The sequence below is a fragment of the Rhinoraja longicauda genome, chromosome 9 (assembly GCF_053455715.1).
Source record: "Rhinoraja longicauda isolate Sanriku21f chromosome 9, sRhiLon1.1, whole genome shotgun sequence".
Classification (NCBI taxonomy): domain Eukaryota; kingdom Metazoa; phylum Chordata; class Chondrichthyes; order Rajiformes; family Arhynchobatidae; genus Rhinoraja; species Rhinoraja longicauda.
The window spans coordinates 21,822,057-21,836,344 of record NC_135961.1 but is presented as its reverse complement, the minus strand read 5'-3'; the positions used below and the strand labels follow the sequence as shown (position 1 = coordinate 21,836,344).

General features: G+C 37.7%; 2 protein-coding genes across 2 annotated transcripts in view; one reads left to right on the top strand and one right to left on the bottom strand.

The window, feature by feature from the left end:
* Positions 1-5,718, top strand: part of rab3gap2 (RAB3 GTPase activating protein subunit 2 (non-catalytic)) — a 64,703-nt gene extending 58,985 nt beyond the window's left edge. The window contains exons 34-35 of the mRNA XM_078404927.1: positions 3,273-3,431; positions 4,860-5,718. Of these exons, the coding sequence (XP_078261053.1) occupies positions 3,273-3,431; positions 4,860-5,009 (309 nt within the window). The 3' untranslated portion in view covers positions 5,010-5,718. The remainder of the gene's footprint in view (positions 1-3,272; positions 3,432-4,859) is intronic.
* Positions 5,719-6,149: 431 nt separating this feature from the next.
* Positions 6,150-14,288, bottom strand: part of iars2 (isoleucyl-tRNA synthetase 2, mitochondrial) — a 60,914-nt gene continuing 52,775 nt past the window's right edge. Inside the window, exons 17-23 of the mRNA XM_078404928.1 lie at positions 13,791-13,916; positions 11,383-11,514; positions 10,587-10,693; positions 9,631-9,776; positions 9,302-9,492; positions 8,692-8,836; positions 6,150-7,774 (exon numbers count right to left, since the gene is read on the bottom strand). Coding sequence (XP_078261054.1) covers positions 7,623-7,774; positions 8,692-8,836; positions 9,302-9,492; positions 9,631-9,776; positions 10,587-10,693; positions 11,383-11,514; positions 13,791-13,916 — 999 coding nt within the window. The 3' untranslated portion in view covers positions 6,150-7,622. The remainder of the gene's footprint in view (positions 7,775-8,691; positions 8,837-9,301; positions 9,493-9,630; positions 9,777-10,586; positions 10,694-11,382; positions 11,515-13,790; positions 13,917-14,288) is intronic.

The following is a 14,288-nucleotide window of genomic DNA, read 5'->3' as shown; positions in this document are numbered from 1 at the left end:
CACCTATTCTTTCCTCCTGTCTTTCCATCACCTTTGGAAACTTTTATTGCTGTTTATCAACATGAGGACCAAAGTTGTGCCATTGAAAGTCAAATAAACTATTATGAGACTGTGAAACAAGAATAAAACTGTTAGAGACATCAGCCAAACCTTAAGCTTACCAAAATCAACTGTTTGGAACATCATTAAGACGAAAGAGAGCACTGGTGAGCTTACTAATCGCAAAGGGACTGGCAGGTCAAGGAAGACCTCCACAGCTGAATTCTCTCTCTAATAAAGAAAAATCCCCAAACACCTGTCCAACAGATCAGAAACACTCTTCAGGAGTCAGGAGTGGATTTGTCAATGACCACTGTCCGCAGAAGACTTCATGAACAGAAATACAGAGGCTACACTGCAAGATGCAAACCACTGGTTAGCCGCAAAAATAGGGTGGTCGGGTTACAGTTTGCCAAGAAGTACTTAAAAGAGCAACCACAGTTCTGGAAAAAGGTTTTGTGGACAAATGAGACAAAGATTAACATATCAGAGTGATGGCAAGAGCAAAGTATGTAGGAGAGAAGGCACTGCCCAAGATCCAAAGCATACCACCTCATCTGTGAAACACGGTGGTGGGGATGTTATGACCTGGGCATGTATGGCTGCTGAAGGTACTGGCTCAATTATCTTCATTGATGATACAACTGCCGATGGTAGTAGCATAATACATTCTGAAGTGTATAGACACATCCTATCTGCTCAAGTTCAAATAAATGCCTCAAAACTCATTAGTCGGCAGTTCATTCTACGGCAAGACATTGATCCCAAACATACTGCTAAAGCAACAAAGGAGTTTTTCAAAGCTAAAAAATGGTCAATTCTTGAGTGGCAGTCAATCACCCGATCTGAACCCAATTGAGCATGACTTTTATATGCTGAAGAGAAAACTGAAGAGGACTAGCCCCCAAAACAAGCATAAGCTAAAGATGGCTGCAATACAGGCCTGGCAGAGCATCAGCAGAGAAGACACCCAGCAACTGATGATGTCCATGCATCACAGACTTCAAGCAGTCATTGCATGCAAAGGATATGCAACAAAATACTAAACATAACTACTTTCAATTACATGACATTGCTGTTTCCCAAACATTATGGTGCCCTGAAATAGGAAGAATATGTATAAACAGTGCTGTAATTTCTATATGGTGAAACCAAAATGTATAAAAATGGCCTTTATTAAAATCTGACAAAGTGCACTTTAACCACATGTGATTTTGTCGGGTCTCGACCCAAATGTCACCCATTCCTTCTCTCCTGAGATGCTGCCTGACTTGCTGAGTTACTCCAACATTTTGTGAATAATTGTCTATTACAAATCTCAAATTATGGACTACAGAGGCAAATAAATAAATAAATGATGAGTCTTTGTCCAAAACATTATGGAGGACACTATATCTCTATAAAATCACCACTCATCTCCTGCACTCCAAGGTACAGAGTCCTAGCTTGCTCAACCTTTCCATCCCTCAGGCCTTCGAGTCCTGGCAACATCCTCGTAAATATTCTCTGCACCTTTTCCAGCCTGACAACATCTTTCCTATAACATGGTACCCAAAACTGAACACAGTGCTCTAAATGCGACCTCACCAACATCTTATACAACTGCAACATGACCTCCCAACTTCTATACAGTGCTCTGACTGATGAAGGCCAAAATGCCAAAAGCCTTTTTGACCACCCTATCTACCTGTGATGCCACTTTCAACGAACTATGTATCTGTACTCTTAAATCCCTCTGCTCTACCACACTCCCCAGAGCCATACTGTTCACTGTGTAGGTTCTGCCCTGGTTAGAGCTCCCAAAATGCAACACCTCACATTTCTCAGTGTTAAATCATTCCTCAGCCCGCCTGCCCAACCGAACAAGATCCTGCTGCAATTTTTGACTACCATCCTATGTACAATACCACCCACGTTTGTGTCATCTACAAACTTGCTAGCCATGCCATGTACGTTCTCATCTAAATTATTGATATAGATAGCAAACAGCAATGGGTCTCGCACCGAACCCTGAGGCACACCACTAGTCACAGGCCTCCAGTCTGGAAAGCAACCTTCCACCATCACCCTCTGCTTCCTTCCATGAAGCCACATGAAGGTCTCCCCACAATCTCCACCGTTCCTGTCCAAATGTGTTCAACCTTTCCTTGTAGCTAATACCTCCTAATCCAGACAGCATTCTGGTAAACATCTTCTGCACTCTCTTCAAAGCTTCCACATCCTTCCTGAAATGGGGTGAGCATAACTGAACACAATACTCTAAATGTGACTTAACCAAAGTCTTTAGAGCTGCATCATGACTTTTGTACTCAACGCCCTGACCAACCAAGGCAAGTTTACCGTACACCTTCTTTACCCTTCCATCTACTTGTGATGTCACTTTCTGGACTTGGATTCCAAGAACCCACTGTACGTCAATGCTGTTACGAGTCTTGCCATTAACTGTAGACTTTCCCCTTGCATTCAAACTCTCAAAGTTACACCCCTTCACTCTCACTCAGATTGAACTGCATCTTGCACATCAATGTCTATTTCTGTAGCTGATCTATATCCTGTTGTATCCTATGACAGCCTTCCTCGCAGTCTGCAACACCAGCAATCTTGGTGTCATCTGCAAACTTACTTACCAGCCCATCGCCGTTTATGTCCAAGTCATATTACAAACGGAGGTCCCAGCATAAATCCATGCGGAACCGCACTAGTCACAGACCTCCACCCAGAATAACGCCCTTCACTACAACCCACACTCCAATGAGTAAACTGTGAACCATGGATCATATGCATCTTAATCTTTTGCATCAGCCTACCACAGGGGACTTTATCAACTGGGGGATTGTAACAAAAAGTGCTGGAAGAACACGACAGTCAAGGAGCATCTGGAAAGAGAAACCACAAAAAACGATTAATGCTTAGGGTCAGCACCTTTTCTCAGAATTCCCTTTCCACTGTTGCTGGTTCACTGACTGAGTAATTCCAGCCTCTAGTTTTATTTATTTAACCTGATGTGAACTATTACATTTTACTAGTTACATTTAACTAAATGAATGTTAAGTTTGGAGCATTTATGTTGCGATGACCAGAGGGTAGAAATTTGCAATTGGCATTTTAAATGTAATGCCAGAATAATTGGGAAAATGCCCATTTTCAATGAATAATGTCTGATCGAAACTTTAGTTTAAAATCTTATCAGTGCACAGAATAAGCCTGACTTTTTCCTTTTGTCATCTGCTCAGGCAATTCTCCAGGTACATGATCAAGAGGTCCTGGCATCTCAGTTGCTTGTGTTGACAGGACAGAGACTTGCTTATGCTTTACTTCACACTCAGACTAAAGAGGGCATGGAACTGCTGGCCAGACTCCCTCCAATGTTGTGCACTTGGCTTAAGGCCATGGTAAGTATAAATAATATTCCATCCAGGAAATGCCAAAAGAGCTAAGAGACAAAGTCAAATTCTTTTGTGCACACTTAAAAAACAAAATCATGAAACCTATTGTGGCAAATGAAAGCTTAGACTGCAAGTTTTAAAACGTATTAAAATGTTCATTTAATATATTCTCAATGAGTTATCTTAGGGTGAGAAAGAGTAAAATCTCTTTCTAACTAATGAAAATTATTATTGAACATTAGTATATTACCTCCCTTGCTGAGCACCACCAATTCTCTTCCTTCCCCCCCCCTCCCCTCACACACACGGGGAAAATCTAGATTTGAGAAAAAAGTATTAATAATGGGAGTCATGAAAATGATTGTGTTGCTTCCTTCATTGTAGGTAGGGGAGCTGATCTAGTCTCTAAGCAGTGTTATACACATTATCACTGAACCTTGATTCTCCAGTTAGGTCAATAATTTGATTTTGATCTAAACAAATGCCTACTAACATAGGCATATGAGAATGTAATTAAAGGGAACTACAGTGCTGGTTTATGCCATAGACACAAAATGTTGGAGTAACTCAACGTCATTGAATAACATTGACAGGTGACGTTTTGGGTCGGGGCCCATCTTCGGACTGATTGTCAAGGTGTGGTGGGGGAGGAAACTGGAAGCAAGAAAGAACAGGACAAATCGGGGATGGCAACACATGACCTCGGGCAAGGAGGTTCCCTGATAGGCCGATTGTTAGCGTGAGCCCAAAAGAGATGCATCGTTGTGAACCGTAGAATTGGTTTAACGGACTGGACTTTCGGTGGGGCAAGCGAGGGCAGGGAGATGTTTGTATAAGTACCTAAAATTGGCGAATTCAATGTTTGTACTGCTGGGTTGTTAGCTACCCAAGCAAAACATGAGGTGCAGTTCCTCCAATTTGTGTGTGGCCTCACTCTGGCAATGGAGGAGGCCCAGGACAGAAAGGTAAGTATGGGAATGGGAAGTTAAGCTGGTTGGCAACTGACAGATCCAATAGGCCTTGGCGGACCAAGCGTAAGTGTTTAGCGAAACGTCACCGAATCTGATGCCAACCAGTCTCGCCGACGTATCCATACTTCTGAAGAAGGGTTCTGACCTTAAACATCACCCATCCATTTTCTCCGGATGTGCTGTCTGGCGCGCTTAGTTACTCCTTCATTTTGTGTCTATCTTGGATATATGAGAAGCTAAATTTGAAAAAGAGCTATTGATAAGGGCTGGCAATAACTACAGTCCAAGTTGGCAGTAATACCATAGAATCTTGGACTTGCCCACACAATTGATAGAGGAACCAGCCATTCTATTAAGTTACTGAGAGGTACTGGAATCTTTGAAAAACTAAACATTGAAGAAAGTAATTGATACATGATTTACATCCTTGGCTTCTATTAATTACACTTTGCATAATTTCCAGAATCCTCAGGATCTTCAAAACAAAGATGTGCCAATTGAAACAACAGCTAGATTGGTGAGGAAGGTGATAGAACTCTTACCTGAAAACCATGGGCAATACAGCCTGGTGCTGCATCTGTTGGAAGCCGTTGATGCCATATCATCTTTGTGATAAGAGTTGGCTAATTTTAATTTAAGGTAGTTTCCAGATTTGACCAATTGGGAAGAGTTTAGATCAATAGGATGTAAATTTCTCATTTTGTTGCAGATAATCATGTTCTTGACTGGTTCATATCTAATAGAAGCCTTTCATACACATCAGTAATAAGTTATTCTAATACCCAAATACATCTGCATGCCCATGGTTGCATAGCCGTAAGCTTTGCTTCAGCTTTCTCATTATATTGTTAAAACAAAAATCATATTGGTCTCAGATACCATATTCTGTGTTGCTTTAGCTGTGCAAAATAAATGGCAGCTAAAGAAAGTCTGTACCTTAAGGTATAATGTAGTGAATGAATTGCATAGCATGTGGTCTTTCTGGATATTTATACCAAACCGTAAATCTATGGTTTTAAATTCCCCCACCATTGAAGATAGACTAACAAGTGATTTTGCAATATTCACTGTAGCACTATGAACCATACCAAGGTAGTAATGACTATTTAATGAAGCCTTATGTCACTAAAACAAAGGCAATATTGTAGTTTATTTTGTTAATGTAAAAGATGAATGTTTCTATTCCCTCAATTTTTTGCTCTAAAATAATGTCTTTCTATGTTAACACTGAACAGTTATCAGTGTGTGGTGAGATATTTCCACACTAAGTAGTAGAAATGCCACCTCTGATTGTAAATTATTCCTTCAAATAAAAACTTATACCCAAGTTAAGTTGGTTTGCTTTCAAAATATTAAATCTTTGCAGCAAATTGCTGTGATGTGTCTGTAGTGAGGGAAAACTTGATGAATTGGGTTGATTTACATCTACTTAAAATCGTGGTTGTTAATTTAACCAGTATAACTTGATTAACTGATAAATGAAAAAATGCTGCATGCTGGGCTCAATAGCTGTGATGAGAGTAGATTAATGCTTCAGATTGATATTGTTTTATGTTAGAGAATGAGTAGGGGTGGTGATCTTCTGAGGATGATGGTGAGACACAGAATAGTGCAGTTGCTGGAAATACTCAACAGATCCAGTAGTGAGAAAAACAGAGCTAATGGTACAGGTTGAAGGTCTGAAAAGGCAAGTGAGCTAAAATTAGTGAATTCAAAGCCGAGTCTATATGCATTGATTACCAATATGCAACACCCTACTTTGCAATTCTCTTTCAAAATATATTACAAATTATGTCTGAAATTAAGGCTAATTTAGTGTAAACAACTTGTATTAGAACTGTGGAGTTTATGTGCAGGACGATTCAATGCTGCAAGTTTTCTTTAAAACAGCATTTATTTCAATAATAAAGTTGTGATCCGGATGGGTATATTGCATGTAAAGAAGTATTGTGAAAATCGAGTTGGTTCTCACTTGAAAAGATTGAATGGTAATGCACATAATTGTCAAGAAACTAAATGATGATAGACCCCAAGCAGTGATTTCACTTTGCCAAACAGTTAAAGCAGAGGATATTAACACTAACTAACAAATTAAAAATTGTAATTTAGCTGTTTTGGAAAAGTTGCATGGTAAAGTCATCGAAATAAAATTACGAATTCCCTTTGGAAATACGAATTCATTTTCTGAAAGTGGAACCAATGAAAAATGTATAATGTTTGACCCTAGTTCTGACAAATCTGTCAGGCTTTCCGAGAATTAATCAATTGGTAAATTTCAATTTCCTTGATCAGTTAACACCCATCATTGTTCCACATTTCAATTACCAAAATATCAGAAGATGAGTTTGCGGAATCATGGCTATTTGCATATGATTTAGTATATTTTCCAAACAAACTACACAACCCATTTGTACAAAAATTAATTTAGAATGCATTCCACCAAAGGGGGAACCCACAAATAACCAAAGGCTGGGCTATAGCCAACCTATTTAGGATCAAACTAAACCAACCTTAAACAGGTTTCTAGTCAGCTTATTAAAATTGCTGTTTAAACATTAATTCCTTTAAAAAAAAAAGTCATGTTTCTTCAGTTCAAAAAACACTGGTTACTTTTAATTGACGCTCAACTTATCCTTATCAAGCAGCAGCATGACAAGAACAATAGAAACATTACCGTAACCCTATTAAATTTCATTTGTGGATGACTTGGTATACTTTTGTTTCAACTTTAGTTTTCTGCCATGATTATAAGCTTTGAGCAGGTTACTTTAAAAAAGCAAAAATATCATAAACTTTATCTCATCTGATATTACAATTGAAACAGGAAATTTGATTACCTACTCACATGGATTATTCTTCATTGTACAACAGTCGACAAAGACGTTTGCTTAGAACTGTGAAGTATAATCAAATTTCAAACCAACAGGCATATTACATAACTATCTGAGAAATCAAAGTTTCTACTCCCAATCGAATATGTTCAGCTTTGTATACTTGCTATGCTGACCAATAATACTCATGGAGCACAAAGATTTTTATATTCATTTTGAAGACTTTTGAATTCAAAATTTCCAAACAAAGTTGTTTACAGGTTCACTTTCAAAGATTGCAGGGTGGGGAGAGGGTGCATATCTGAAGATAAGGACTTCCTCGGAAAGATAGCTGTAGATTATGTAGTAGCCCATTTCTTCCAGTACTTAGAAATAGTCCTTTCCGAGTATATAAATTATGTGCTCCACTTCCCTGCAATGACTTCCAAACAACGAGGGCAGAGATTTAGTGCCTTATCTGATGTATATTTTTTACAGCGAGGACATTTTTCTTTGGCAGCTTGTTGAACAATTACTACATATCGTGATTCTTCAATAATATCGCCACCTGTCAAGCAATTAGGAATAATTAGGTTTTCAGTGTAAAGTGGAAACATCACATAAAAATATACCCTGAATATGCCTCCTCCCATCCTGCCTGTTGCAATGTCATCATTTCCTACTCTCAAGTTCTGTGTCCGCTGCACCTGTTCACATGATGAAGCCATTCAAGATATCCTCTTCCTTCAGTAAACATGGCTTCTCCTCCTGCTGTTGTGGATGGAGCCCTCACCTGTATCTCCGTGACCCACAGTTCTGTTCTTGCTCCCCCTTCCCCCAGACGGGAGGATAGTTCCCTGGCCCTCACCTTTCCCCGGCCCTCACCTTTCCCCAAGCCTCTGCATCCAACTCATTCTCCAACATTTCCGCTACCTTCAACGTGATCCCACACCAGTACACAAATATCAATATTACAGCCCAATATAATTTCAAATACAATCTGAGTAAGATGTTAGCATAGTTGTGACGAAAACCCCAAATTATTCCCCTTAAAACTATTTTAAACAAAGCCAAAGATGAAATTTGAACTATAATACAGAACCAACTATGCTTATGTTTCTAAATTATATTACTTTAATATTAATTAATAGGAAATGTCTAGTTGAGAATACCCTCTATAGCAATCTCTAATGGTATGAATTAGTTGGATACCAATTAGTTGGATGACTAATACACAAAAAGGATCTTTTGGAAGGTAAAATTGCAGCTTATTTTTAATTTGTATTTTTGTCCCAATAATAATTAGTTGGATATCTTTATATTCTTTACAATTATCTTTACATTCCCACTAAACCCCATCTAACCTTTCCAATTATTAATTATAAGCAACATTTTTCAATTGTATATAATAATACTGAAGAAAAATTTATGCTTCTGAAATAATGGTCTATTACAGAAAATAGTGACAATATTAAACTAGTTTACCTTCCAAATTGATTATAAACTTTCCTTCAATTAGATCTGTATCAGCAGGCAGGTCACGAGGAACACTTGTTAGTAGTCTTGTGTGTGATGTCATCATTAATTCATTCAGTTCTGAAGTACTGGATTCTTGATCATTCTGTAATTGCTGGGGAAATAAGAAACAGGTAAACTGTTTGGTGCCAGACAGTGAAGCAAGAGCTCTCTTGTCAGAGAAACAGATTAAAATCTATGCCTGACCTGTGACCATGTTACACCACATACAGTGTTTCTATTATTGCTGTATCATTTACAAACAACACAACAGTATACACTTCCCCCTCCCCACCCCCTATTCAAGAGGTACAATACAACAATCTGAATGCTTAAGAACAGTGCAGTTTTGAATGGGGTTTAAAATCTTCCAAAGGCATCATAGTTGTGTGGAACAGGATGGAACGGCACAATGTCCACATACTTGCCTTGAAATATGAGAAACCACCTGTACTATGTCATTACGAATGAAACTTCCCAATTCAAAATTGACAGCATCTATTTTTTTATAATTTAATTTTAAAAAGCTATTTAAAAAATATATACAATCACAAGATTTTCAAAATTGGGATTAAATTACCTCCATCAATTCCAGCAGTAGACTGGGTTGAATGATAATGGTCACATCATATTCGGATGTATTTTTTCCAGGGATAGAGCTCAAGAAGCTATCTCTTATTGCACAAGCACCTTCGATAGCTTCCACTATGCCTGGCTTCTTCCAAACAGAACTGGTCTTTATCCAGCCAGTGTGAAACACACTCGAGTGCTCTAAGAGATAATTATGAAGGCATGTCAATTTATGTAGGCATTCTAAGTATTAGGAACCTCAAATCTTTTACTCTCAAATTTCAAATCTTTACTCGGTGTAAAACAAAATTGATTTCATAGTATGAAAGAGTGTTTTACCATTTGTGTTTGATTGATGTTGAAATATTTCCTCTGCAAGATGAGGCAGAATTGGAGCTACAGAACGTGTGATTACATCTAATGCTTCATCTAAAACTGTCTGACATGATCGACGCTTGGGATGTTTTTCATCTTCACAGTACAATCTGCAATTTGAATGAAATTACTTAAAAAGCTATCTCCAGTCGGCATACAAAATTCAGTATCAGCTCTGCTCATAACTTCTATTATCTAAATAGCTTATGCCAGGCCCTTACTACCAAAGCTCTGGGAAAGACTGACAGGTAACTTGAATACCAGTATTGAACAAGAGAAAGCCCAGCCATCTTCCCTGACTTTCACTGTCCACGCTGCAGTTTCTTAATGTTTCAGAGGTCATTAGTAACTAGACACTAAGCTTGTACTTTAGTACTCTGTATTGAGTTGCCCACCTCATGGTTATTTTAATGGTTCAAGTCAAGAGTGTGATCCAAGAACACTTAAGCCCAACCATCCCAGACAAAGCAGCTTGATTGGTACCCTTAATATTAGACTCAATATATACCAGTGATGCACTGGAATAAGGTATCTGGTACGACTCCATCACATGCAAATTCAGTGCCAAGGAAGGTTGGCTGAAAATTCATACATTATACTGAAATGGACACGTCATTTTGCCAGGTTTAGTATCCTGGAATTCATTCCTCTAAAGCCATTGAGAGCATCATTGCTCATGAATAGTACCATTTCAACAATAACCCCAAATGCTGCCCAGACTGTGAGTCTTTGTGGTACGGTTAATAACTGAAAATAATTTTATTTGAAGTACAACATTTGCTGAATCTGCAATAACACATTAATTTGTCCACATTGTTCAGTCTGAGTCAGAGATGCATATAATATTAATTTAACAATGTATTTTTGGGCAAATTGACAAATGAATGCATATATATTCCAATTGCAAATATTATACAAACCGATCTTTGATGATACTGAAGTAGAAGTTTGAAAGTTCTCTGTTAATAAATGCTAGCATAAGGCGAATAACCTTTCCAAAATCATATTCTGAGTAAGCTGCTGTAACCTGAAAAAGATTTTAAAATTAATTACATAGTCAAAACTGTTGCAAAACTACTTCTCGCTAAGTAGAAAAAACAGTAAATTAAAGCTGGAATGTAAAGTGAATTTTGCTACTGACAAATATGACATGGTCTGTTAAGTTATTTTGTTTTTTATTTAACTTTACAGACCTTTACACACTTTTGCTCATTAAAGGTCCTATAACTTTAGGTCATGTGGCTTAATTAGAATCTAGTCCAATTGTTTTCTCTCAAGCACATGTATCTGGATCAAGAAAGAAAAGTTGGTATGCACTTGATGTTGGCACACAAAATACAGATGTATTTCAAAATCACTGCTGGGTCAATTTGCTGCCACAACCAGGATTTCTGTTGGGCTGTCCTTGACAGTGGAGTCAGGCTGTTAACAATTAAATCAATGATTCTCACATTACAAATGCCTGACACCAGCAGTTTTAACCTGTTCCCAAACATAGGTTTTATCAGATTGATTTAATTCCAATTTTGGTACGAGGAAAGTATAATCGTTATTTTACAAATATCATCACCATGATTTGTAATGACTCACTGCCAATTTTTAAAGATGCGTGAGAAATTGTTTAAAACATTTTACATTAGTACATTTCTGCTTAAGAAATTAAGGTCTGACAAACGTTGTTCAATTATTTAATGATAAATATTCCAATGCCATTACCTTGATGCCATAATCTTGAAGGAGATGAAGCATATACTGATCCACTAAGAGCATTTGTTCATTTGAAACTCTATCAATCTCAGGATTGAAATTATAAAGGTTCCCCAACATAAATCGTAGCGTATTCCGCAACTGAAAGAGAAAACCAGCCAAATTAATTACATTTCTTAGCAATGTCCTAAATTTATTATTATGAAAGCAAATCTTTGCTGCAAGCCAAGAATTTTAATCTGCTCATGGGATATCAGGTTTCACACCAATCTCAATTTAAATATAACAGATCCAAAATCACTGCAACTTCAAAATAGATGTCTAGGAGCAGCACATTTTCTGATTCACAATGCAATATAAATGACAGTTCACTATGTTCAAGCAATAGTGGCTCAAGTAGTGTTTCCAAACTTTGATTAATCCCCTCAAACACTTCAAACAAACTGCATATTCCATTAGTCTTTACTACCAATGCATTTGTGTTTAATTAAAAACACACATTTATTTTATTTTCAAAAATATTAACCGCTTAACTGCTAAAGGTGAGTAACAATAGAAATGCTGGAAAGTCAACAGACCACAAAGTATCCATTGAGTGAATATTGATGCAAAACATTAAATATTTTCTATTTGAAAATACTACATGGCCTGTTGTATTGTTTCTAGCATCTAGTTTTTATTTTTCATTTCCAGCAATATTTTGATTTTGTATCATTCCTCACAGGGTAAATCTTTCTTCTTGATGTGCTCTTGAACATGTGAAAGTAACTTAAAAAATGCCAGGAAGTAACGAGCACAATTTTATATCAGACCGAGATGAGATCTCTTCCCAAGCATGCTGCTCACACCAGTTCCTAATACAACAACCCATTAAAATGAATGTGGGGTAGTTGATTAACACCATACACCAGAACATTAAGACGCTTTTCTTCCACAGTGGAAGGAAATGGCAAAATCCCAAGAAGCCCATTAAAGTATAGCATGCCATTTACATCTCAGTTCCTGGTTCAGATGTTATCCAATTCCATTAGTTCACTGTTTTCTCACTATACTTACATTTTCTTTCTTTTGTGCATTTATGTAATTTCACAACTAACACTGCTTTATTAGTTACACGTGAGGAATTCCTTTTATTAATGCAATTTAAAAAAAATGATTCTCGGTTAATGCTGAGCTTGTTCCTAGATTATTAATTAGTTGAAATGAAAGTTTTCTGAAAACCCATCATTTGCTTTATTTTTAATGTTTTGGTTTAAGCAATGTAAGCAATGCCACTTGTTCATTTAGCGAAGCATATTAATTTGTTCAGAATATTATTTAATGAACAGCCACAATTGGGTTTAGAAGGATGAGAGGGGATCTTATAGAGTCGTATAAAATTATAAAAGGACTGGACAAGCTAGATGCAGGAAAAAAAAGGTCATTTAAAACTGAGGTGAGAAGAAACCTTTTCACCCAGAGTTGTGAATTTGTGGAATTCTCTGCCACAGAAGGCAGTGGAGGCTAATTCACTGGATGAATTTAACAGATAATTAGATAGCGCTCTAGGGGCTAGTGGAATCAGGGGATATGGGGAGAAGGCAGGCACAGGTTACTGATTGTGGATGATCAGCCATGATCACAATGAATGGCGGTGCTGGCTCGAAGGGCCAAATAGCCTCCTGCACCTATTTTCTATGTTTCTATGCTGGCTCAAACTCTGGGTCAGGCAGTATCTCTGGAGGGAATGGGCAAATGATGTTTCGAGTCAGGACCCTTCCTCAGACTGATCTCATTTAGAAAATCTGGTAGTGCAGTCCAACAAAGTACTGAATATACAGGACTATCAGAGTTTTACTGTAATAGGTTTAACAATTTCAGATGAAACAACCATTTTATTCCACCAATGACTGAATGCCTCTGCTTCAAATTGCTTCTGTATCATTTTGTTTTAATTGCCTTTTATTTTAAAAGGTAATTGTTAACTTGACAACTTTAGTCAAAATTCGCTCAGACATTCCCTCTGTTCCCTCCCTTCACTGCAACTTAAAACATGGTTATCTTCTCATTTTTCCACTTCTTATGAAGGGTAATTGACCAGAAACAAGAAACCTCTGCTGAAGTTAGACACAAAAAGCTGGAGTAACTCAGCAGGACAGGCAGCATCTCTGGAGCGAAGGAATGGGCGATGTTTCGGGTCGAAACCCTTCTTCCTCTGCTGCATTTGTTAAGTTTTTCCAATGCTCCAAGGCACAACTCGTAATGCTTCAAGCTATAGTACCACTGAGCATGGTCTGGCAACAGACCACACAGTGATTGTATACAAAGGACTCTCAACAATATCAAGCAATAAAATGTTTATTAATAAATCAGATCTGCATTCATCGGCAGATATTACTAACTGGAAAATAGCAAATTTATTTCTTTGAGATTCTCACCTTAAAGACATCATCTCTCGCTGCTTGCAATATATTTTGTCCAATTAACACTTCGGTAAAGACATTGGATTCTGCCACCCACCAGCGAAGGATATCTGCTCCGTAGGGTGGGTCTTGGTTTTGATCCTATAATAAAAGAAAATAAACATTTAAATTTAATACTGCTAACACTTAAGCACTTTACAGCCTAGCATATGTAACAGTTATAAAGTACCATGAAAATGTTGCATGTGACAAAAGCAAATTTATAGGTGTTTTTGAAGTGGTGACCAAAAGGATTGGCAAGGGCAGGGTGTCCACATGGACTTTACCAAGGCCTTTGACAATGTCCCACATTGATAGGCTAGTTTGGGTTGTCAGGTTGGATGGGATTTAGGGTAAGTTAGCTACTTGAATTAAAAAATCCCTTTATTAAAGGAGGCCGTGTGGAAATTGAGGGTTATTGTTTAGATTGATAGTCTGTGAGCAGCAGTGTGTCCAACGATTGATGTTGGGTCC